The sequence below is a fragment of the Podarcis muralis genome, chromosome 14 (genome assembly GCF_964188315.1).
Source record: "Podarcis muralis chromosome 14, rPodMur119.hap1.1, whole genome shotgun sequence".
NCBI classification, from domain to species: domain Eukaryota; kingdom Metazoa; phylum Chordata; class Lepidosauria; order Squamata; family Lacertidae; genus Podarcis; species Podarcis muralis.
Window position 1 is genome coordinate 40,877,124 of NC_135668.1, and position 21,463 is coordinate 40,898,586.

A 21,463-nucleotide genomic window follows, 5' to 3' on the forward strand; every position below is an offset into this window, starting at 1 on the left:
GGCATTTAGAGAAAACTCTCTGTAGGTTCAGTTGCTGATCCTGCAGCTGTTTATTTACCATAGACTTTAAAAAAAGAGCTTAAATGCAACGTCACATTTACTGGAATTCAGGTCGACACTGTCATCTTGGAGACCACCATGTTTATTTAGCAATAATAATAAATGGATTCTATCCATGAAGAAAATGGCCGTTTTTGTTCTAAAACCATTTCCTCTGCAGAATGTGCTCTCGGTTTAATCCGCACAAGGGTTGTGTTGCTGACAATTTCAATCTGATTAATATTAACTGTGATCCAGGTCCCCTTTTCCCTGAAACCTGATGAGCTTCAGAATACAAAACTCTGCTCAAAAAAATAAGAACAGGTCTTTTTGGCACCCCAGTCTTACAGTGGCCAACCAGATGCCAGTAGGAAAAACACAGGCAGGATCTGAGCGCAAGAGCAGTCTGCCCCCGTGGTTTCCAGCAATTGGTATTCAAAAATGTGCTGCCTTTGATTGTGGAGGCAGAACATATACATCATGGCTAGTAGCCACTGGTAGCCTTCACCTCCTTGAATTTGTCTAATTCTCTTTTAAAGAGAACTAGTGGCTGTCTAGTTTGACCAAACTGCGGGAGGCAGTGGAAGACAGAAGTGCCTGGCGTGCTCTGGTCCATGCGGTCATGAAGAGTCGGACACGACTAAATGACTAAACAACAACAACAAAGTGGCTGTCACTGTCCGTATAGTAAAAGCTATGGTTTTCCCAGTAGTGATGTATGGAAGTGAGAGCTGGACCACAAAGAAGGCTGATCGCCAAAGAATTGATGCTTTTGAATTATGGTGCTGGAGGAGACTCTTGAGAGTCCCATGGACTGCAAGAAGATCAAACCTATCCATTCTGAAGGAAATCAGCCCTGAGTGCTCACTGGAAGGACAGATCCTGAAGCTGAGACTCCAAGACTTTGGCCACCTCATGAGAAGAGAAGACTCCCTGGAAAAGACCCTGATGTTGGGAAAGATGGAGGGCACTAGGAGAAGGCGACGACACAGGACGAGATGGTTGGATGGTGTTCTCAAAGCTACAAACATGAGTCTGACCAAACTGCGGGAGGCAGTGGAAGACAGGAGTGCCTGGCGTGCTGTGGTCCATGGGGTCACGAAGGGTCGGACACGACTAAACAACACAAGTGGCTGTCACTGCCTCTTGTGGGAGTGAGTTCCACAGTTCACATAGTGCATGAAGGAGTCTTTTATCTGTGCAGAATCCCCCAACAGCTTCACTGGATGTCCTTGAACTCTAACGTTCCAAGAGAAGGAGAAAACTTTTCTCTATCTGCCTTCTCTATGCCATGCATAATCTTGTAAACTTCTGTCATGTCGCCTCTTACTTGCCTTTTCTTTAAACCAGAACACCCCCAAATGTTGCATCCTTTCTTTACAGAGGAGCTGCTCCACACCCTGGATCATTCTGGTTATTCTCTGACTCTAAAACATCCTTTTTGAGGCCCTGAAGGAAAAACATTCTCCCAAGCAAAGGCATTAAACCAGCCAATGTGCTTTTAATCAAGCCATCTTTCTCCTAATGTTTCAGTTGGGATTCCCTTGGATATTAAACCCAGACGAAACTATCTGTCAGCTTCCTTCTTGAAGCATCTCTACCCAACCTTCTCACATTGTTGGAAGCTTTTGTCTCCAACATCCACCACATACAGGAGTTACCAACCTTTTTGGACTGATAGGCACATTTGCAAACTAGAGAAACATAAGGAGTACAGCCTTTTACAGTGACTACAACAGAATGCTGGTTCCAAGTCTCATTTTTTTGAGGGGGGGGGATGCAGAAAGTGGGGATGAGAACCTGTGGACACCAGGGACAGCCTTTGAGGGCACAAGTGTTCACCATGTTGCTGCCCCTCTTGCACAAATCAGACCTGCAACAAAATATTGTTAGGAAAACATTCTTTAAGAAACAGATAAAAGTTCCTGGAAGCTTTAAAGAGGGTTCCAGAATTTTTCTTTAGTGTGCAGGAATGGCACTCTAGGCTCGATTGGTGTCAGCTGGAGGTGCAAATTAAGGGAGGAATGTCAGATGTGCGTGCAGGAGCCAGGCCCTGTGACCAACAGGACTTTGCAGGACTGGGGCCTTCCTAAGTTTCTTCTGAAGAGGCAAGGCGGGGCCTCACAGGTGAGGCCGATTGGTAACTCACAGCTCTTGGTGGCAAGAGCCGGGAAGGGTTATAAGGTCAGCATTTCCCTTCAGCTCTTTGCCACAGCAACACACTTCCTGCATTGGGCTTCTTGCTTCCTGCTCCTTGAACCTCGGCTTCTTGACTCCCTGCTTCTTGATTCTCGGACTCTTGGCTTCCTGACTCCTGGCTTCTGGACCCCGTTCCTGCTCCCACCCCACCATCTTGCCCCAGGTCCTAACATCCCCTGCCGGGACTTTGATTGCCCATGAACCGGACTGTGACAAGGAAGTTGCAGGCTGCAATTGCCACACAATGAAAGCACACACACACACATGCTGTCAGCAGCACACATACTGACAACAAGGCTGGAAGTAAGACAATGTGTGCTGCTGATACTGTGAGTTTTGCTGTCTCAGGATTGTTAATCACGGGACTGAGAATATACCATGCTGGAGAGATAAAGGAATGCAAATAACTTGTATACAATAGTAACAGAAATGCTTGTGCATCCAGTCAAGCAATAAAGCTCTTGAAGAAGAAGAGTTTGGATTTGATATCCCGCTTTATCACTACCCGAAGGAGTCTCAAAGAGGCTAACATTCTCCTTTCCCTTCCTCCCCCACAACAAACACTCTGTGAGGTGAGTGGGGCTGAGAAACTTCAGAGAAGTGTGACTAGCCCAAGGTCACCCAGCAGCTGTATGTGGAGGAGCGGAGACGCGAACCTGGTTCACCAGATTACAAGTCTACCGCTCTTAACCACTACACCACACTGGCTCTTGACTGTGAATTTGAATATGACTCCTGTTCTTGTCCTCTGCCTCTGGGGAAAACTCTGCTACAAACAGTAAGACGTGGTTTTACCGAGGTGCCACCACACAAGCAGAAAAACGTAGCAGAAGTGTGTGGGCGGTAGCCTCTAATAAACATTGCTGTGAAAAGTGCTCCTGTTCAGAGTACCAGCCAGCCAGCCAGCCAGCCAGCCACACCCCATTCTAGGACACCATTGCACCTCCATTTAGATTTTACCTACAGTTGAGTCAGCATCCCATGGCCACTGAGAATGCACTGATTACATTTTTGCAAAGCAGCTGCCCAGCTTAACATTGGGACAAAGAAGAAGAGACAGAGACCAGAAATAGGGGCTGAATGAGTAAATGTAATTGATCCTTGGAAACGACACGAAATGGGGGTCTGTTTTAATTTCAGAATTCAATTCTGAAGCAGGTAAACTAATAACATGTGTGGCACCCTAGAGCACGTGGAGGCATCTTGCCCTCTCTGCTGTAACCATAGTTTGAGGCTACACATCCAGCGAAAGGCAGCAAGCCCAAATAATGCAATTCCCAGACAAATTTCACAGGAACCCTGGCAAATTTCGCTTCTCTGCCGTCGTTTATCTTGACAAGAGTTTATACTTTAAATTCATCCCATCTGCATTTTCCAGTTATAAAGAATTAGCTTCCAGTATACAAAACCCCAAAAAACTTAACTCTTGCAGAACAGATTCAAAGGTTTAAAAGATGCAACAAAGTGAGATAGTTTGAAAAGAATTAAATAAATACACTGCGTTGCCCTGCAGTCTTACACATGCCTGCGCAATAGGAAATCCCACTGAGTTCATTGGGACTTAAAGGCAAAGGTACCCCTGCCCGTACGGGCCAGTCTTGACAGACTCTAGGGTTGTGCGCCCATCTCACTTAAGAGGCCGGGGGCCAGCGCTGTCCGCAGACACTTCCGGGTCACGTGGCCAGCGTGACAAGCTGCATCTGGCGAGCCAGCGCAGCACACGGAACGCCGTTTACCTTCCCGCTAGTAAGCGGTCCCTATTTATCTACTTGCACCCGGGGGTGCTTTCGAACTGCTAGGTTGGCAGGCGCTGGGACCAAGCGACGGGAGCGCACCCCGCCGTGGGGATTCGAACCGCCGACCTTTCAATCGGCAAGTCCTAGGTGCTGAGGCTTTAACCCACAGCGCCACCCGCGTCCCTCATTGGGACTTACCGGCAGGTAAATAGAAATGGGATTGCCACCTTAAAGTTAAAAGGAACAACACTTCAAAAATGCTCAGCTGTAAATTACTGTTGTTACTGCAGTAAATGTCTAAATGTTTCTGTTTGAAAATCCCCCCCGCTCTGCAAATAGCAGTGGGAGAAACACCTCTTACTGACACAACTTTGGTGTGTGCATGTGTGTGTTTAACTTCCACGCTAATCCTCCCCTCTGCCAAACATCTCTTTTTGGAAACATTGAGATGCTATCATCTCAATCTAGATAGCACCACCCCGCCCCTGTGCACTTTGTTTTATTATTCAAAAAAAACCCAAAAAACCTTACATCACGGCAAGTGACACATTTAGTAGCGTATTGAGCTGAGCCCTGAGAGAACAAGCATGTATTTTAACATCTGTTTAACTGGGGATGAGAAAATCTATTTCCTATCATGTTTTTAGTTACAATTCCATTAATCTGCAAAATGCTTAAAGATTGCTTTTTTAAAAAAACCTCTTAAGTTACTTATTTGAATGTACATTTTCTCTCTAAATACACACTGAAATGCACGTTTCAATACATTTAAGCAACTGAGAATGGAGTCACAAATGTCAGACAGACGAAACCTAGTGCACACCCACCCACAGGAGTTCATATAAGAATGTGCAAAGATTGAGTTCCCCAAGCAGCCTTACCTATAAAACAATCAGGCTGGGGTGGGTGGAAAACAAATCACTTGGCTAAGCTGATCACCTCACATCTTCTGAATTGGCTGATATGATTTTAGCCAATGCCTGCTACGAATGACGGCTCTCCGTTTTTCCAATCTTAAAATCAGCTCTCTGAATTTCTGCAGCAATTTGTGTGTGTGTGTTTCAAAATTCTCATGAAAATTTTAGCCTGAAATTTCTCCTAATAGAATAGATTGTAAGTTGATAGGGTACATGAGGGTCATCTAGTCCAACCCCCTGCAATGCAGGAATCTTTTGCTCAACATGGGGCTTGAATCCACAATGTCGCTTAACAAACCCACCTTTGCAAAGCTATTCCCCCTTATAATTACTTTTTGAATGTCATTTTCACTGATATATTCATTTAGATGCACACTCCACCCAAGTAACACTTTTTTTTTTTTTTTTGCTACACATTCCTAGGCTAAAGAACTGCATTGCAAAATTTGGAAAAGCGCGAATTTTGAACGATGGCTGTGTTTCAGTTTTGAGCATTTGTTTCGGAACGTGTGAATTTGGTGGGTTCACCTTTAAATGACAACTGAATTGAATTCCTCCTCCCCCACTTCTACCACCTGCCAACCTTCCCACCTATGACAAAAAAAAAGCGCAGCCTAGACACAATCAAATGCCAGGCAAATGAGATCATTTCTCTGAAGCCACATTTTTGCATTTGACAGAGAGAAAAGGAGGGGTGGGGGAGGAGGAGAGTGAGAGTCGCGGTTTCCAAAGAGATGAAATGGTTAATTTAGTTTCTTCTACTTACGCCTCGATATGCTGGCTGCAAAAATGGAAAGGAAAATGATTAGGTGCCGAAACTCCATGGCGTTGGAATCCTCCCCAGTGTTTGCAAAACCACATCAGACCTCCCTTTCAGAGGCAGCTCTGGAGGAGCGCAGCTGAAGGAAACTTTTTTCTTCACAAAAAACAGGAGCTGACGATTTCAGATCTTCAAGCCAGGGGAGGGGTTGAGGAGGGTGGGATTTGTTTTTTTGTCCGCTTGCTTTGGGATAAGGGGACATCCGCCCAACCAGGCTAAGTTCTTTCATATTAGACAACACCTCCTCAATGACACACACACACACACACACACACACACACACACACACACAGTGGTACCTCGGGTTACAGATGCTTCAGGTTACAGACTCCGCTAACCCAGAAATAGTACCTCAGGTTAAGAACTTTGCTTCAGGATGAGAACAGAAATCGCACGGCAGCAGCGGGAGGCCCTGTTAGCTAAAGTGGTACCTCAGGTTAAGAACATTTTCAGGTTAAGAACGGACCTCCAGAACGAATTAAGTTCTTCACCTGAGGTACCACTGTATAAAAATCCATCACTATCTCTGTATATGCCCAACTTAGGAGGAAAACTACTCTTTCTGGGGGGAAATTCTGCTGATTTAGATGCAATGGCTTTTCTCTAATAAGAAGTTACCACCAGAGGTGTACACAATACATGTGGAAATCTTTACAACAGAATAATAATAAAAGCCACATGTCTGGTGGGGGGGACACACGTTTTGGAGTTGCATAAAAGGAGGCAGGAATCTAACCATTCTGCTTTTGGATGTGTCTGGTAGTATCTCATGTGGATTTCTCTCAGTCTGGCATTAATGTTTCCCATGTTTTTTTTCCAATTTCCAAGATCTCCCTCCTGTTCCTTTCTCTTAAAGAATGTTGTTTCATTGGAATGAATTTTGCACAGTAACAGGTCGTGCAGTCTAACTTAGGATTGCTGAATTTGCACCAATGTCATATTTTATTCATGCTGTGTGTTCATTTTGGTGCCTGCACACATAGGGAATGGATGTTTCTGGTTCATCTTTGCAAAGGGGTGTGTGTGTGTGTGTGTGTGTGTGTGTGTGTGTGTGTGTGTAAAATTAGCATGATCCTCAAGGAATCACTGTATGCAACCCACAGAGACAGAACAAGACTCATACCACGTGCCTACGGACCAACACATATTGTCAAATGGACAATTCTATTCTGTTTCTTTGAAATGAATGATGGGCAGAGATACAGTGGAAGCGAGCTGTTTGGGAGTTTCTCCTCTCCCCTTAAGGCCCCCCCCCGTAAACATTTGTTACACCTAAGAGTGCTGGAGAATTCTAAGGAAAACTGAAACATGAGTGGAAATTGGCCCAAGTTTGTTTATGCATCCCATATCCAGGATGTAAATCAATCCATCAAATACAAGTTGGTATTCACTGCCATTGCTTTCACTCTGCAAATGATACATAATTAGTTAATCCCCTCCACCCCCAATGAGCTTCCTTTGTACTGAAATGAACTGGGTGGAGTAACATAGTGACAACTTAATTAACGTTAATTATGTAAATTGCATAAGTTAAGTAATTCTGCTGCAGTGGCCAGCAGATGAATAATGTAGATTTTTTTTAATACTTTATTTACACATTAAAAGTTACACATAATGAAACACGTTGATCTAGTATAAAAAAAAATAGGAAAAAAGAAGAAAGAAAGAAAGAATAAAAAGAACATTCAACAAAAAATACTGTCAAATACATACAGTGATTTAAGGAATACAAGCCATCATTGACATTATTTTTAAATTTTTTTTGTGGCACCAAGATGAGCACTTTTTTATTATTTAATTGGGTTTTTCACACACAAAGAAGAAAATAAAGCAATCTTTTACAATCAACATTTTAAGTCATCATATTTACACTGCGTGTCCTCACGCCTCGGCTTCCTTCCTTCCCTGCTTCGGTTTTCTTGAGATATATCCCCTCCTGTAGATTCTTATTCCCGTTCTATACACATCACAGGAATTATGTTAACCCTGCCATAGTTTTTAAGCTTCTACAGTTTGTTCTTATATATGCCATAAATTTACCCCATTCTGCTTTCTTCATCACTGACATTATTATTAACACATATTTCCAGTATGAGATTCTTTTCGCATCACCTTATCTTTTTCTTCTCGCGACTCTCACTTTCTTATCTATGCCTAATCTCTGGTTTTGTTCCCGTGATTTATTTAATGACTTCCTTCTGCCTCCATGCAGTTCTTAGTTGTTCATATTTTAAGATTTCTGCATCCATTTTAACATGGTGGAGAGCTGTTCTATTATCTCTGTGGAGTTTTTAGTCTATGCTCAACCAAGTGTAATCATTGGAACCATATCTCATCATATAATTAAAATAAAATAAAATTAAGAATTAAGAATAATTTAGATCTTTTGCTGGAAGATGACCTGCAGCAGAATGGAAACAGTGCCAAATGCAACGAATACAGGGCGGAATAGAAAACGAAACCTTCATATATCCCTGCTGTACTTACATAAATTTCTGGGTTCCCTTGAGATGTTTGATACACCTCTTGTGTGTGTATTTGGACACCAGAAGGACTGGGACTTACATATGAATGACAAAAGGTTATGAGGCAGATGTCTTCCTTCAGACCCCCAAATCCTGTACCACAGTCTATTCCTTGAGTCTCAATCATCATACCAGCCCTGATTCTTCAGCCATTCTGTAGAACAGTCCCTTCTGGGCTATTAATGTCTCTGGGGCATCGAATTCTGCCACTCGGCCACTTTCCATCACTAAAACCCTGCAAATATTAGAAGTGGAGCATAAAGTGTTAGACTATATTGCTAGTCATGCCAAATCAAGAAAGAAAGAAAGAAAGAGCTAGGCTTTCGATATGCAATGAAATCGTAACTAGTTAAACCAACCAGCTTAGGATGAGATGTGGTTTTTGTAAGCAGCCATGGCAAAATTCATCAATTGGCATTGCTGACGGCGACCTACAAGGTATACAGTTTCTTGGGCAAAGGGTGCTATTATGCTCATTTCGAAGAGTATGTGCAGAACTCATGAACACCAGCATGGTCTCTTGATGACTGCTAATTTCCAAATGATTCTGCCCAAGCCACTGATCACTTTGGAGGGGGCTCTGTTCTGCATCCCGTTGTCGTTGGAAACAAAGTTGGTGGGGATGTGGGACGGGGCCTTTTCAGTGGTGGCACTTAAGACTGTGGAACCCCTTCCTCCCTGTGTGATCTTACTTTCTTCTTTCCAACAGATGATTCTTTTCCGTCAAGCTTTCTGTAATGATTGGTGGTTTGGGGGTTTTTTGCCCTTATCTTCTAATTGCTATCCTTTTGCTCTCTTCTCAATTATAATTACAATCTCCTACATTTGTTAAAAAGTATACCTTGCCTTTCCGTGCATAATTCCTAAAATGGCTGCTTCTGTTCTACTAATTATTCCTGGTTTTGATACTTACTGACAACCAAAAAGCAGCAGATCTATAAATGGTGGCGTATCCACAACTAAATGCCGTGCAACACCCCCCCCCCACACGAAAAACAGCACAAAGCATTAATGTTAACTGGCAGCTGAAGAAGCCTTACCTGTCACAGTCTAAAAGGGTGTTCACTCGGTGGGCTATGGTCAGAACTGTGCACTCCCTGAACTGAGTCCTTATGGTGGCCTGAATCTGCAAATCTGTTTCAAGATCCACAGCTGCAGTGGCCTCATCCAGAACCAGGATCTTGGCTTTCCGAAGCAGAGCTCGTGCCAGGCAGATGAGCTGCCTCTGGCCGACACTGGAAAGAAGCAAGGGTGATTAATTGGCCACCCAGGTTTTCCAGCTAGGGAAAACTACAAGACCCAACGTGTCTTCTATTTGCTTATGTATTTATATACGGCACCTTTCAGGACAGATAAAAGGAAAGCAACTCTTTACGCAGCGCATAGCGAAGCCGCAGAACTCACTTTCGCAGGCGGGCAGTGATGGCCACCAGCCTGAATGGCTTTAAAAGAAGATTGGCTAAATTCATGGAGGATAAAGCTGCTAATCATGGTGGCTACGTTCTGCCAACGCAGCTGTCATAGCTGTCAACGTTTCCCTTTTTTAAAGGGAAATTCCCTTATTCTGAATAGGATTCCTCGCAAGAAAAGGTAAAAGTTGACAGCTATGTTCTGAATGCCGGTTGCCGGAGATCACAGAAGGAAAGAGTGCTCTTGTGCTTGCATCCTGCTTGGAGGTTTCCTGCAAGCGTCTGGTTGGCCACAGGATGCTGGATTAGATGGGCCATTGGTCAGATCCAGCAGAGCTCTTCTTATTTATTGTCTGTTTTATCCCACCTTCCCTCCAAGGAGCACAAGGTGGTATATATAGTTCTCTCCCTCCCCATTTTACCCTCAAAGCAACCCTGTGCAGTAGGTGAGGCTGAGAGATGGTGACTGGCCCAAGGTCACCCTAGTGTGAGCTTCATGGCTGAGTGGGGATTCAAACCCTGCTCTCCCTAGCCCAGGCATAGGCAAACTCGCCCTCCAGAAGTTTTGGGACTACAACTCCCATCATCCCTGACCACTGGTCCTGTTAGCTAGGAATGATGGGAGTCACAGTCCCGAAACATCTGGAGGGCCAAGTCTGCCTATGCCTGCCCTAGCCCTAGTCCAACACTCTAACCAACATTCAAACGACAACACAGATAACTAACAATGAAAAAGGCAACACTAAGGGACGGAGAACACAGAAGAGGTTAAATGCCAGAGGAAAACATGCCTGGAATTCTGCTTCCATGTGGCCAGTCTATTGGAAGACCATAAACAAGATGCAAAGGCACTGGCTCTCTCCTGCTCATGTTTCCCAACAACTGTTGATCCCCAGGTCCTGACAAACCTATAGCCCCAGAAACCAAGGCACCAGTGAAGTCTCCTTTTCTTTCTCCTTCCATTGGGTACCTCAGATTTTCACCTCCTTCCGAGCACTCGTATGCCAACTGGTCGGGCAGATCCAAAACGAAGCTCTTGAGCCGCGTCAGTTCGAGAGCAGTCCAGATCTCCTCCTCAGAGCACACGCCCAAGGGATCAAGGTTCATTCTTAGAGAGCCCGAAAACAAAACTGGGTCCTGAGTAGAGGGAAAACACCAGAGAATTCTCACCTGGGTCTGGACTAGGGATGGGGTAATCTGTCCCTTTCAGGCTTTCTCCATGTCTCATCTTCCAATCTTAAACTGAGTTCTCCATATTTCTACATCCAGCTTTGGGCCTCCCCTGGAAACCTAAAGGGGATGCAAGATCTATGGGGGTGTTAATGCTGTGAGCCCCTCCATCCTATGCTCAGTTTGTATGCATGGGCAACTAAAAGCATATATCCTGAAGACACCACAGCCTCTGCTGAAACCGATGCTGAGTAAGTACAGGAATCTTGGACAATGGGGTGGTGCATAACAATATTGTTGTAACATGCCCTTATGGTGGTGTTGTAACATCTTATGGTGAAGGGAGCTTTAGAAATCCTATTAATAAACTGATCACTGCCACCAGGAAGCAGCTTTATACCTGTGGGATAATGGCAACCTTGCTTCTCAGGTCATGCAGACCCAAAAGGGCAATATTGGTCCCGTCAATCACAATCTCTCCCGCAGCAGCTTCGACTAGCCTCAGAAGTCCCATGGCTAGGGAAGACTTCCCGGCCCCTGTTCTTCCAGCTATGCCAACCTAAGAGATAAGAGAGCTTTGAGATGCAAGAGAGGTAGCAGAGCTGCGAAAAGCAAAGTCAGCCAAAAGCTTGGATTAGTGCTGCATCTTTGCCAATGCTGCTTTTATTCCTACAAGACATTTTTCAAACATCACAGTCACACGTAGGAAAACGAGTTGCAGGATTTCAGCAGGAATTTGCGGGACATGCACCGAATGGAAATGAAGCAGTATGTCCGTCCCAAAACTTTTGCTGGCACGAAAACAGGGTTTGCATATACCATCGTGAGCACAAATCATCCTGGAAAAGGATGTCTGGATTGGACCTCAAACTAGCAAAGTGGGAAAAGATCAGCTTCATATAACACCTTTTCCCACATCCTCTCTCTGGAAAGGATGCAATTTCTTCTTGAGTAGCACTTACCCAATAAACACACCTCCCTCCAAGTACTTAAGGTGTAAAAAGCGCCCAAAATGACCCGCCTTACCTTTTCTCGTCCATTGATCTTGAGGTTGATGTTCTCCAAAGCTAATTCTAAGCCTGGCCTGTATCGCAAGCTGTAGCCTTTGAATTCAATCTTCCCTTCAGTGGGCCAGTTCTCATGCAGGAGGTGATTGTCCAAAGTCCAGGGAGCCTGGACAGAGACACAGTGGAACCTTAAGCTCAAAAACACCAGGTCTCAAACAGCTGTGAAACTGAGCAACTACAAAAGGGTTGCTATAGTAGGCCTTTAAATCCTGTGGCTTCAGGATTAAGCGGATGGGCTGACACCAATTTTCTTCTGAGCCACGTTTGGGGCGAGAGAGCTAGTAGTAAGAAAACGGAGTACAATGCTAGTTGACCCTGTCTGTGCAAACTTGTCGGAAGGTGTGCAATCCTGAGCCAGCACTCTCCTTGCTGGACAAACCAACAACTACAGCCAGGAAGGAAAGGTGCAGAGTGAATGAGGGTGAGACAAAAGACTGTTAGGCCCTTCAAATGTGCTCCGTTTGCTTCATGAAAGAGAGGAGAAAATGGAGGCTGATGGGGCAGGAGAGACAGCTGCTGGCTTATAGGCCACAAATATCTGAAAGGTTGTCTCCTTCCCTACAGACCCCCTCAGTGTTAGGGGAGGCAGAAGAGGCCCTCTTGACATTTCCACCTCTCTTGGATGCATGGAGGGTGGAGGTCTAGGAGAGGGACCCTAAGCTGAGGATTCCCACACCACTGAGGTGCCTCTGGCACCCTCCCTGGGAAGATTTTGTAATATTGCTGTCACCGCGCATGCCTGAAAGGCATGAAAGACATCTAACAGATGAAGAAGAGGAGTTTGGATTTGATATCCCGCTTTACCACTACCCTAAAGAGTCTCAAAGCGGCTAACAATCTCCTTTCCCTTGTTCCCCTACAACAAACACTCTGTGAGGTGAGTGGGGCTGAGAGACTTCAGAGAAGTGTGACTGGCCCAAGGTCACCCAGCAGCTGCATGTGGAGGAGCGGAGACCCGAACCCGGTTCACCAGATTATGAGTCTACCGCTCTTAACCACTGCACCACACTGATTATGATGAAGGTGACAGCATCCCAAGAAAGGAAAGGTGGAAGGAAATATGTAGTCCCAAAATCCCAGAGACTTAGAAGCTATGGAGGTGTGATCCTCTCTCCCTTAGAAAGAGGCAATGATGCGGATGTAGCTAACTTACGAGTGAAGCAATTCCTTTTCTCTTTCCCACTAAAGAAGGCTTGTTCTGTTTTTCTTGCTCCTCCCTGCCTTCTACTGCAAGAATGGGGAAGTTTTCTGTCAAGGGTCGCATTCTTTCAGGGGGAAATCCATCGTTTCTCATTTTCTCCGGTCTGAACTTTGGTCTTTTACATTTCTACATTTGTTGTTTGTTTGTTTATGTGTGTGTGTGTGTGTGCGCGCACACACACACACACACACACACACACACACACACACTCTTATTTATTTCATCAGCATTATAGCGAAGATTCTCCCCAATAGGTACATTTTTCCTAAACAATTCTGCCTAAGGTATTTTTGTGTGTGCGCACAAAGTATTTTCTCCTAATATAATGCAGTTTTGTATGTTGTTTTCAGTAACATATGCATTTATCTGCCCACTTTAACATAATATATGCATTTTTGGACACGTGTCTTGGCTGGAGAACTGCATTGCAAAATGAAGGCTTAATTTCGAAGGACAGCTCTGGTTTGGTTTACATATTGTTTACATTATGTAGGTTTGCTTTTAAATGCAAGCCGAGTCAAATTACTCCTCCACCAGAAGGCCGGAGCCAAAGGTGGGAGGAACTGACCCTTTTCTCAGCCCCCCATATGACCTCCCTGCTTCTCTCTCTCTCTCTCTCTCTCTCTCTCTCTCTCTCTCTCTGCCCAGAGGGTTGCTGGAAGGACAGATCACAATTGCTAAGAACATGAGAAAGCCAAGCTTGATCAGGGCAAAAACTTTGCACCTTTTTCTCACAGTGGCCAACCAATGAGAAGCCCCAAAACAGGCCCTGAGAGCAACAGTGTTCTTCCCCCCAAGTAGGAACTCATAGCTTGGAGGGAGCTTCCCCACCTCTTTTCACACCATGCATCAATCCACCCATTTGGGCTTCCTACATGAATTAACTGAAGGAGAATGCCATCACTTACCTCTTTGGGCATCATTGAGTAATCAGTCACTCTCTCTACAGACACAATGTTGTTATCCATTTCTGCTAAGGAGCGCACCATCCAGTTCAAAACACCGGTAATCTGAACAAAATGAGAGTAGGGGGATGGGGGAAGCACAAAATGACAGGGAGCTGAGATGGATTAGGTAGTACCAGATCCACATTCCTCCTATGGACACCCAGTGTGGTGTAGTGATTAGCACGTTGGACTTAGGACGTGGGAGACCAGGGTTTGAATTCCCCACTTGGCCATGAAGCAAACCTTGAGCTCTTTGGAGAAAAAGGTGGGATATAAATGCAATAATAAAATAAAATAAAATTATACTGAAACTTAAAAATGCAAATACAGGCCTTATAAGGAGGAACTGCACCCCTCACACCTTGAAAGTGCATTTTAACTTTTATCATTCCTTGCCTAAACAACCAGGGAGCGAGGCTAACAGGATTAATAACCAATACATTGAGTTCATTTTAGGGCAAGGAACAGGGAAAGAACTTGCTTTTGGCAGCTAAAGAATCCCGGAGAGAAAGCCACCCAACCTCTGCTTAAAAACCTCCAATGAAGGAGCATCTACCATCTTCCAAGGCAGTCCATTCCACTGCTGAATAGTTCTTAATGTCAGAAAGTTCTTCCTGATGTTTAGTCGGAAGCTCCTGTCTTGGAATTTGAATACATTGGTTTGGGTTCTAGCCTCTGGGACAGCAGAAAACAAGCCTGCTCCATCTTCTATGTGAGTATCAATCAATCTCCTTTATTGGCACAAAAAAAGTGCATCGTATAGCATGTGAATATAATACTCTACAGCTCAAAATCCTATGAGCCTCATCAAACCGATTCCTGTGCACTTCTTGCTAAACAAAAGCAAACAAACAACCTTGTTTTCTTTGCCAGATAAGAACATAGTGATGTGTTCAGGTTACCTGAAGAGCACAGGAAACAGAAAAGCCCACGATCCCTGGACTGAGGTGGGATTTGTTCACCACAGCGAGTAAAGCTGCAAACAGGACGATGCCGTTCCCCAGGAATTCTGTGTTCGTGGCAAGCCACCTGGGATTTTAAAAGAGAGAGAGAAAGGTGCCTGGTTCTCACATGTCACAGACTGGCTGGATGGAAAGCAGTGGTGGGAGGCACCAGCTGGGGAGCCCCCAGTAATAATAATAATAATAATAATAATAATAATAATAATAATAATTTATTATTTATACCCCGCCCATCTGGCTGGGTTTCCCCATCCACTCTGGGCGGCTTCCAACAAAACACTAAAATACAATAACCTATTAAACATTAAAAGCTTCCCTAAACAGGGCTGCCTTCAGATGTCTTCTAGAAGTTTGGTAGTTATTTTTCTCTTTAACATCTGAAGGGAGGGCGTTCCACAGGGCAGGTGCCACTACTGAGAAAGCCCTCTGCCTGGTTCCCTGTAACTTGGCTTCTTGCAGTGAGAGAAACGCCAGAAGGCCCTCTGCACTGGACCTCAGTGTCCAGGAAGAACGATGGAGGTGGAGATGCTCCTTTAGGTATACTGGACGAAGGCCTTCCCCCAGGGGGAAGAAGGCTCAGTCCTGAGGGCCACATGGAGAAGTCTGGAGGGCCACCCTCATACCCCTGAGGTTCTCCACCCATGTGTGTTGTGCCACATGACTGCAAAATCAGCCATTTTCTGGGACCTAGAGACAAAGGGGCGTACTGTGCTAAGAGGGTAAAGGTAAACGATCCCTGGATGGTTAAGTCCAATAAAGGCAACTATGGGGTTGCAGTGCTCATCTTGCTTTCAGGCTGAGGGAGCCGGCGTTTGTCCACAGACAGTTTTCCGGGTCATGCGACCAGCAGGACTAAACCACTTCTGGCGCAACGGGACACTGTGATGGAAACCAGAGCGCACGGAAACACCGTTTACCTTCCTGCCGGAGTGGTACCTATTTATCTACTTGCACTGGTGTGCTTTTGAACTGCCGGGTTGGTGGGAACTGGGACACAGCAACGGGAGCTCAACCCGTCATGGGGATTCGAACCGCCGACCTTCCGATTGGCAAGCCCAAGAGGCTCAGTGGTTTAGACCACAGCGCCACCTGCATCCAAGAGGATAGCCATTCTGAGCCCAACCGCAAAAGCTCGGACCATGGCATTCTCTTTCCTTCTCAGAAGCTGCACTGTCATACCTGTCAGCCACCACAGCCGGGAAAGACGCCCTGTGATTTTCGTCCACCTTAAGGTCGTTCTGCAGAATAAAACGCCGCTGGTCCTTGTATGCACGGATGACGATACTCCCTTGGAAGGTCTCTGAAATATGGGAGTAGATGGGCGAGCGGCTGGCAGCTTCCAGGCGTTTCAGCTGGCAGGAGGTGGTGACGAAGAAGCTCTGAGGGACAGAAGGAAGAAGAAAGAGACATTGCGGAAGCAGAGCGGCTTTTCCCAAGACGGGGTCCTCTGCACCTTGTTGGACTCCAACTCCCATCAAACCCAGCAAGCAAGGGATTGTGAGAGCTGTTGCATTAAGCATCTGCAAAGGAACACTGAAGCAGAGCATCGAAGTTTACTATTACAGTGGCTCAGGAAAGTAAGTCATTGTTTAAATTCCAATATAGTCTTATTGCTGTTCAGCCACTGTGTTGTGAACTGAGATCTATGGGCATAGGGCAGCATACAAATTTAATCATAAATAATAATGATATTTTATGGGTGGTTTTTTAAAAAGCTTTCTGTTTTTCCCGTGTTTGTTTTAATTTTTATACGCCGCCTTGAGTCCTGGTTCTGGGCAAGAGGTGGGGTATAAGTAAAATAATACTATTTTAATGAAGAGAGCAGGTTGCACATTCACCTCTAATTAGAGCAATGAACTGGCCCACAAACATGGCAGAGGGAGCTAATGTGTACCTGGAACACAGCATACAAGGCTGTCAGGGGGACTATAGCCACCACGGCTATCGGAGTGGCCATGACGATAACCACGTAGATCTCTAGCAGAATGAAGAGGAACCCCAGCAAGGACTTCAGCTTGTCTGGGATGATGGAATCAATGGCGTCCATTTCTTTGGAGAAGCGGTTGAGCAGCTCGCCGCTAGGCGTCCGTTCAAAGAACGACATCGGCAACCGGAGGACATCGTGTAGGAGCCTCCGGAAGAGCTCGTGGGAGGCCACCGTCCCGGCCAAGAAGACGGAGGCTATCGATCCAAACTTCCCAACGGCTGCAAGGCAAGAGAGCCAGTGTAGTGTAACGGTTAAGAGTGCTGAACTATGGCCTGGGAGGCCAGGGTTCGAATCCCATGTAGCTCAGTGGGGTGACCTTGGGCCAGTCGTCGTCTCTCAGCCCAACCTACCTCACAGGATTGTTGTGAGGGTGAAATAGGGCTGTATGAGACAGTGAGGTACTGTGTTTTAGCCCTGAGGGATAGCTCAGTTGGTAGAGCATGAGACTCTTAAGACCAGGGTCGTGGGTTCAAGCCCCACATTGGGGGAAAGATTTCTCATGGCAGGCGCTTGGATTAGATGATCCTTGTGGCTCCTTCCAGCTCTTCTATGATTCTATGAGACAGTGAAAACCACACACACCACCTTGAGCTCCTTGGAAGAAAAGGCAGTATACAAAGGGGATAAATAAATTGATAATAATAGATGAGAGATACTTTCTTTTATTATCAATATTAAGATGGCCCGGACTGGTTTTTTCGCCCTATAGGATGCACTTTTCCCCCTCCAAAAATGAAGGGGAAATCTGTGTGCATCCTATGGGGCGAATGCAGGCTTTCGCTGAAGCTTGGAGAGCGAGAGGGGTCGGTGCGCACCGACGCCTCTCGCTCTCCAGGCTTCAGGAAGCTATCAGCAAGCCTGGGGAGCCTGCGGGAGTTCCCGCAGGGCTCCCTAGGCTGCGGATAGCAGCCTGCTTGCCCGGAGCGTGGGGCGCGCTCAAGCAGAGCGCCCCGCGCTCCGCGCAGATATCAGCAGCCTAGGGAGCCCTGTGGGAGTTCCCGTGGCTGGGCAGGGGGAATATATTTTTTTCTTTATTCCCCCCCCAAAAAACTAGGTGCGTCCTATGGGATGGTGCGTCCTATAGGGCGAAAAATACGGTAGATAGATAAGATAATGAGGACCTTCCTAGTTAGCTCACTGTTATGTACTAAGCTTGGATCCTAGAACAATAGGCAAGTAGGATCCTAGAATGCAACAACTGATTGGCTGGCAGGAAAAGACCAATCAGGCTCCAGGAGGAAGTCAATCAGCCTATTAGGCTGGTAGGATCGTAGAATGCAACAACTGATTGGCCTGCTGGAAAATACCAATCGGGCTCCAGGAGGGAAGCAGAATCAGCCAATCAGACGGGACTCATTGTGTGAATAATGTATATAAAAGCCTGAGGTTTGGGGGGCAATTCAATCACTGTTTTACAAGCCGCAATAGAGAGCATGAAATAATTACAGGACTCCGAGTATATTTCACTCACAACAGCAGATTAAAGCAAAATACTATGAAAGAAAACAACCAAATTACACCAGAGGCATTGATAACCAGAGACAGAAGTGACCTGGGAAAAGTCTCAGGGGCTGAGTAGTGAAGCCTCAAGGGCCACAAGGAATTTGCAGAAAGGACCCAGGGAGACTGCAGGGCTGAACAAACCTTGGGCGAATCCGAGGAAAAAGTAAACGCCAATTCGGAGCTCAGTATGCGGCTGCGTTCCGTTGTAAACGGGGTCGTTGGCCCACAGGCTGAGCCAATAACCTTGGCAAAAGGATGCAGCTTGTTGGCAGATAAATAAAATTAGAATGTAAGCCCAGAGGAAAGACCCTGCCACTCTCAGGTAGGTCAGGTAGACTGAAGTCTTTGCCTAGAGAGACAAACGGGATAAAAAAGCTCAGGTTGGCTAAGTTAGGAAGACAGGAAGCTGCCTTTTATGGACACGTCCACATCACACATTAAAAAAAACCTACGATGCCACTTCAGACAGCCATGGCTTCTCCCAGAGAATCCTGGGAGCTGTAGTTTGTTAAGGGTGCTGAAAGGAGGCCCCCTCCATTCTCCGCCCAGAGCTATGTTTCTCAGAGTGGCCTAACAATCAATCCCTCTTCCCAGGGAGTTGTGATAGAAAACTGTGTTATTATACACAACTAAGTCATTTCAAATTACCCTCCCAGTTTGCTGTTTCTCGCCTTCTGTCGTGAATTCTGCTCCATCTGTTTCCTTGCAACCGCCTCTGTTTTCCAAAGACTTGTAAGACCTTGATAGAAAGAAGCAGCAAGATGGGTTGATTTCATGTACTGGGTTATCACAGTCCAAAGAGCTTTACTTGGGGCACAATCCTATTCTCAAAATTCCACTAGCTAAAGGTTCCATAGGGTTTGGTGGAAGTCCCCACTACACCGAAAGAATACCAGCTATGCAGCCCTGTTTCCTTTCCACTGCAGTTTGCCTTCTGCATTATTCATCTCACTGCCCACTGCGGCAAAATTCATTGCCATTGTGCTATCCCACCCCGTTCATTTCAACTAAAAGGAATGCAAATGGGGATAAATGTCATTGCTGACATAACTTTTGCAGACTAAGAGTAGCAACAACAACCATAAATACCCGATGTATTTGCTAGACCGATTTCCACCCTGGATACAGGACAAATACCGTATTTTTCGCTCCATAAGACACACTTTTTTCCTCCTAAAGAGTAAGGGGAAATGTGAGTGTGTCTTATGGAGTGAATGGCACTGCGCAGAGAGGGAGAGCTGCGCAACGCCCCTTCAGCAAAGCGCCTCTCCTGACTTCTGCCTTAGCTGCGCGCAGGGGGAGACTTCATCCCGCTGCCCGGGAGAGGCTGCACGCAGCTATCCCAGAAGTCAGATCCTTCTTGCTGTTCTGGCTTCTAGGATTCAGAATATTTTTTTTGCTTGTTTTCCTCCTCCCAAAACTAGGTGCGCCTTATGGTCTGGTGCGTCTTATGGAGCGAAAAATACGGTAGGTGAACACTGGCAATTTCTATTCCTTTTTTCCATTCTTGTCAGAATTCTCCAAGATCCCTACTTCCCAAACAGTATTTTCTCCTTTTAAAAAATAGCATGGATTCTCTTGTGTGCCACCAGAGAGAAAATATACTTAAGATAAGTGAAAGGGCTCTTGCTGAGCTTTAAAGAGCTTTCGGATATCGCCTCACATTCATGACTGAGGTCACATCTACACCACACACTTAAAACATGGAGAATCCTGGGAACTATAGTTCATTAAGGGTGCTGAGAACTGCAGCTCTGTGAGGACAGCAGCCTGAACAAACACAATTTCCAGGACTCTTTGTAGGAAGCCATGGCTGTTTAAGTGATACAAGGGTGTGTTAAATGTATGTGTGGATGTGACGTGAGGCTGCAATCCTAACTATGGATACTCAGAAGTAAGTCCCATTGGATTGAGTGGAGCTTACTCACAGATAAGTGTGGTTTGCAGTTTCTATAACTTACTATCTTGATTACTTACCCTCCAAGTTTTCCATGGCAGGTCATGTGTCCTTTGGTGACAATTTCAACACTTCCTGTACCTGTGCAATTAAGAAGTTTCAAAATTTCTGCATGTGCTATAGCTCCCAAAATAACATGGGAAATGCCTGAAATTAACAAATACTTCAGGGGCCGATTCTTTACTGATGCCCCATAAGCATTATGATCCGTTGTGACTTGCAATACCTTGTAAATCCTGGTCCTCTTTCTCATCTGTGTCGTGTGACCTCAAGAAGTCTGCAAAAGCCCATTGTCTCCGCACAAGTTCATGGTAAGAACCGTTCTCAGAGATCGTTCCATTCATTATAACAATGATGTTATCCACTTTGGGCAAAATATGGATTGTGTTTGTCACCAGAACACGAGTCTGGGAAGAAAAGAAACAATCCATCACTTTGTGGTGTCTGTTCTCTTTGATTCCACTGTACCATACAAATAAGATTTCCTGCTGCCAGATATTACATCTTCCTGTGCTGACAAAAGTAAAAGATAGAGGTAAAGGACCCCTGACAGTTAAGTCCAGTTGCGAATGACTCTGGAGTTGTAGCGCTCATCTCGCTTTACTGGCTGAGGAAGCCGACGTTTGTCCGCAGACAGTTTTTCTGGGTCACGTGGCCAGCATGACTAAGCTGCTTCTGGTGAAACCAGAGCAGCACACGGAAACACCATTCACTTTCCTGCCAGAGTGGTACCTATTTATCTATTTGCACTTTGACGTGCTTTCAAACTGCTAGGTTGGCAGGAGCAGGGACCGAGCAACGGGAGCTCACCCCGTCGCAGGGATTCGAACTGCCGACCTTCCGATCGGCAAGCCCTAGGCTCTGTGGTTTAGACCACAGCACCACCCGCTGACCAATAGTAACAGACACAAATAGAAAAAAAAGGAGTTCAGGCCAATATACAAAGACACAATACGGTATACGGCAAGCAAAGTATAACAAATGTATTCATCACTGTTGTTGGTGTAATGACGATAATAATAAT

General features: G+C 45.5%; 2 protein-coding genes across 6 annotated transcripts in view; both read right to left on the reverse strand.

Annotated features, from left to right (window-relative positions):
- Positions 1–5,854, reverse strand: part of LOC114584447 (uncharacterized) — a 113,500-nt gene extending 107,646 nt beyond the window's left edge. For 2 of the 5 annotated variants that reach the window (XM_077918494.1, XM_028706335.2), the window contains exon 1: positions 5,658–5,851. In XM_077918494.1, the coding sequence (XP_077774620.1) occupies positions 5,658–5,715 (58 nt within the window). In that variant the 5' untranslated portion in view covers positions 5,716–5,851. Of the gene's footprint in view, positions 1–5,657 lie in introns of all 5 variants that reach the window. The other 3 variants (XR_013390576.1, XM_077918495.1, XM_077918496.1) reach the window with 3 other exon arrangements.
- A 1,421-nt stretch (positions 5,855–7,275) lies between these two features.
- ABCC6 (ATP binding cassette subfamily C member 6) overlaps positions 7,276–21,463 on the reverse strand; it is a 37,790-nt gene continuing 23,602 nt past the window's right edge. The window contains exons 19-31 of the mRNA XM_028706221.2: positions 20,666–20,846; positions 20,460–20,520; positions 19,131–19,221; positions 18,624–18,831; positions 16,887–17,197; positions 16,172–16,371; positions 14,933–15,059; positions 13,992–14,093; positions 11,842–11,988; positions 11,216–11,374; positions 10,616–10,782; positions 9,277–9,471; positions 7,276–8,471 (exon numbers count right to left, since the gene is read on the reverse strand). Of these exons, the coding sequence (XP_028562054.2) occupies positions 8,363–8,471; positions 9,277–9,471; positions 10,616–10,782; positions 11,216–11,374; positions 11,842–11,988; positions 13,992–14,093; positions 14,933–15,059; positions 16,172–16,371; positions 16,887–17,197; positions 18,624–18,831; positions 19,131–19,221; positions 20,460–20,520; positions 20,666–20,846 (2,058 nt within the window). The 3' untranslated portion in view covers positions 7,276–8,362. The remainder of the gene's footprint in view (positions 8,472–9,276; positions 9,472–10,615; positions 10,783–11,215; positions 11,375–11,841; positions 11,989–13,991; positions 14,094–14,932; positions 15,060–16,171; positions 16,372–16,886; positions 17,198–18,623; positions 18,832–19,130; positions 19,222–20,459; positions 20,521–20,665; positions 20,847–21,463) is intronic.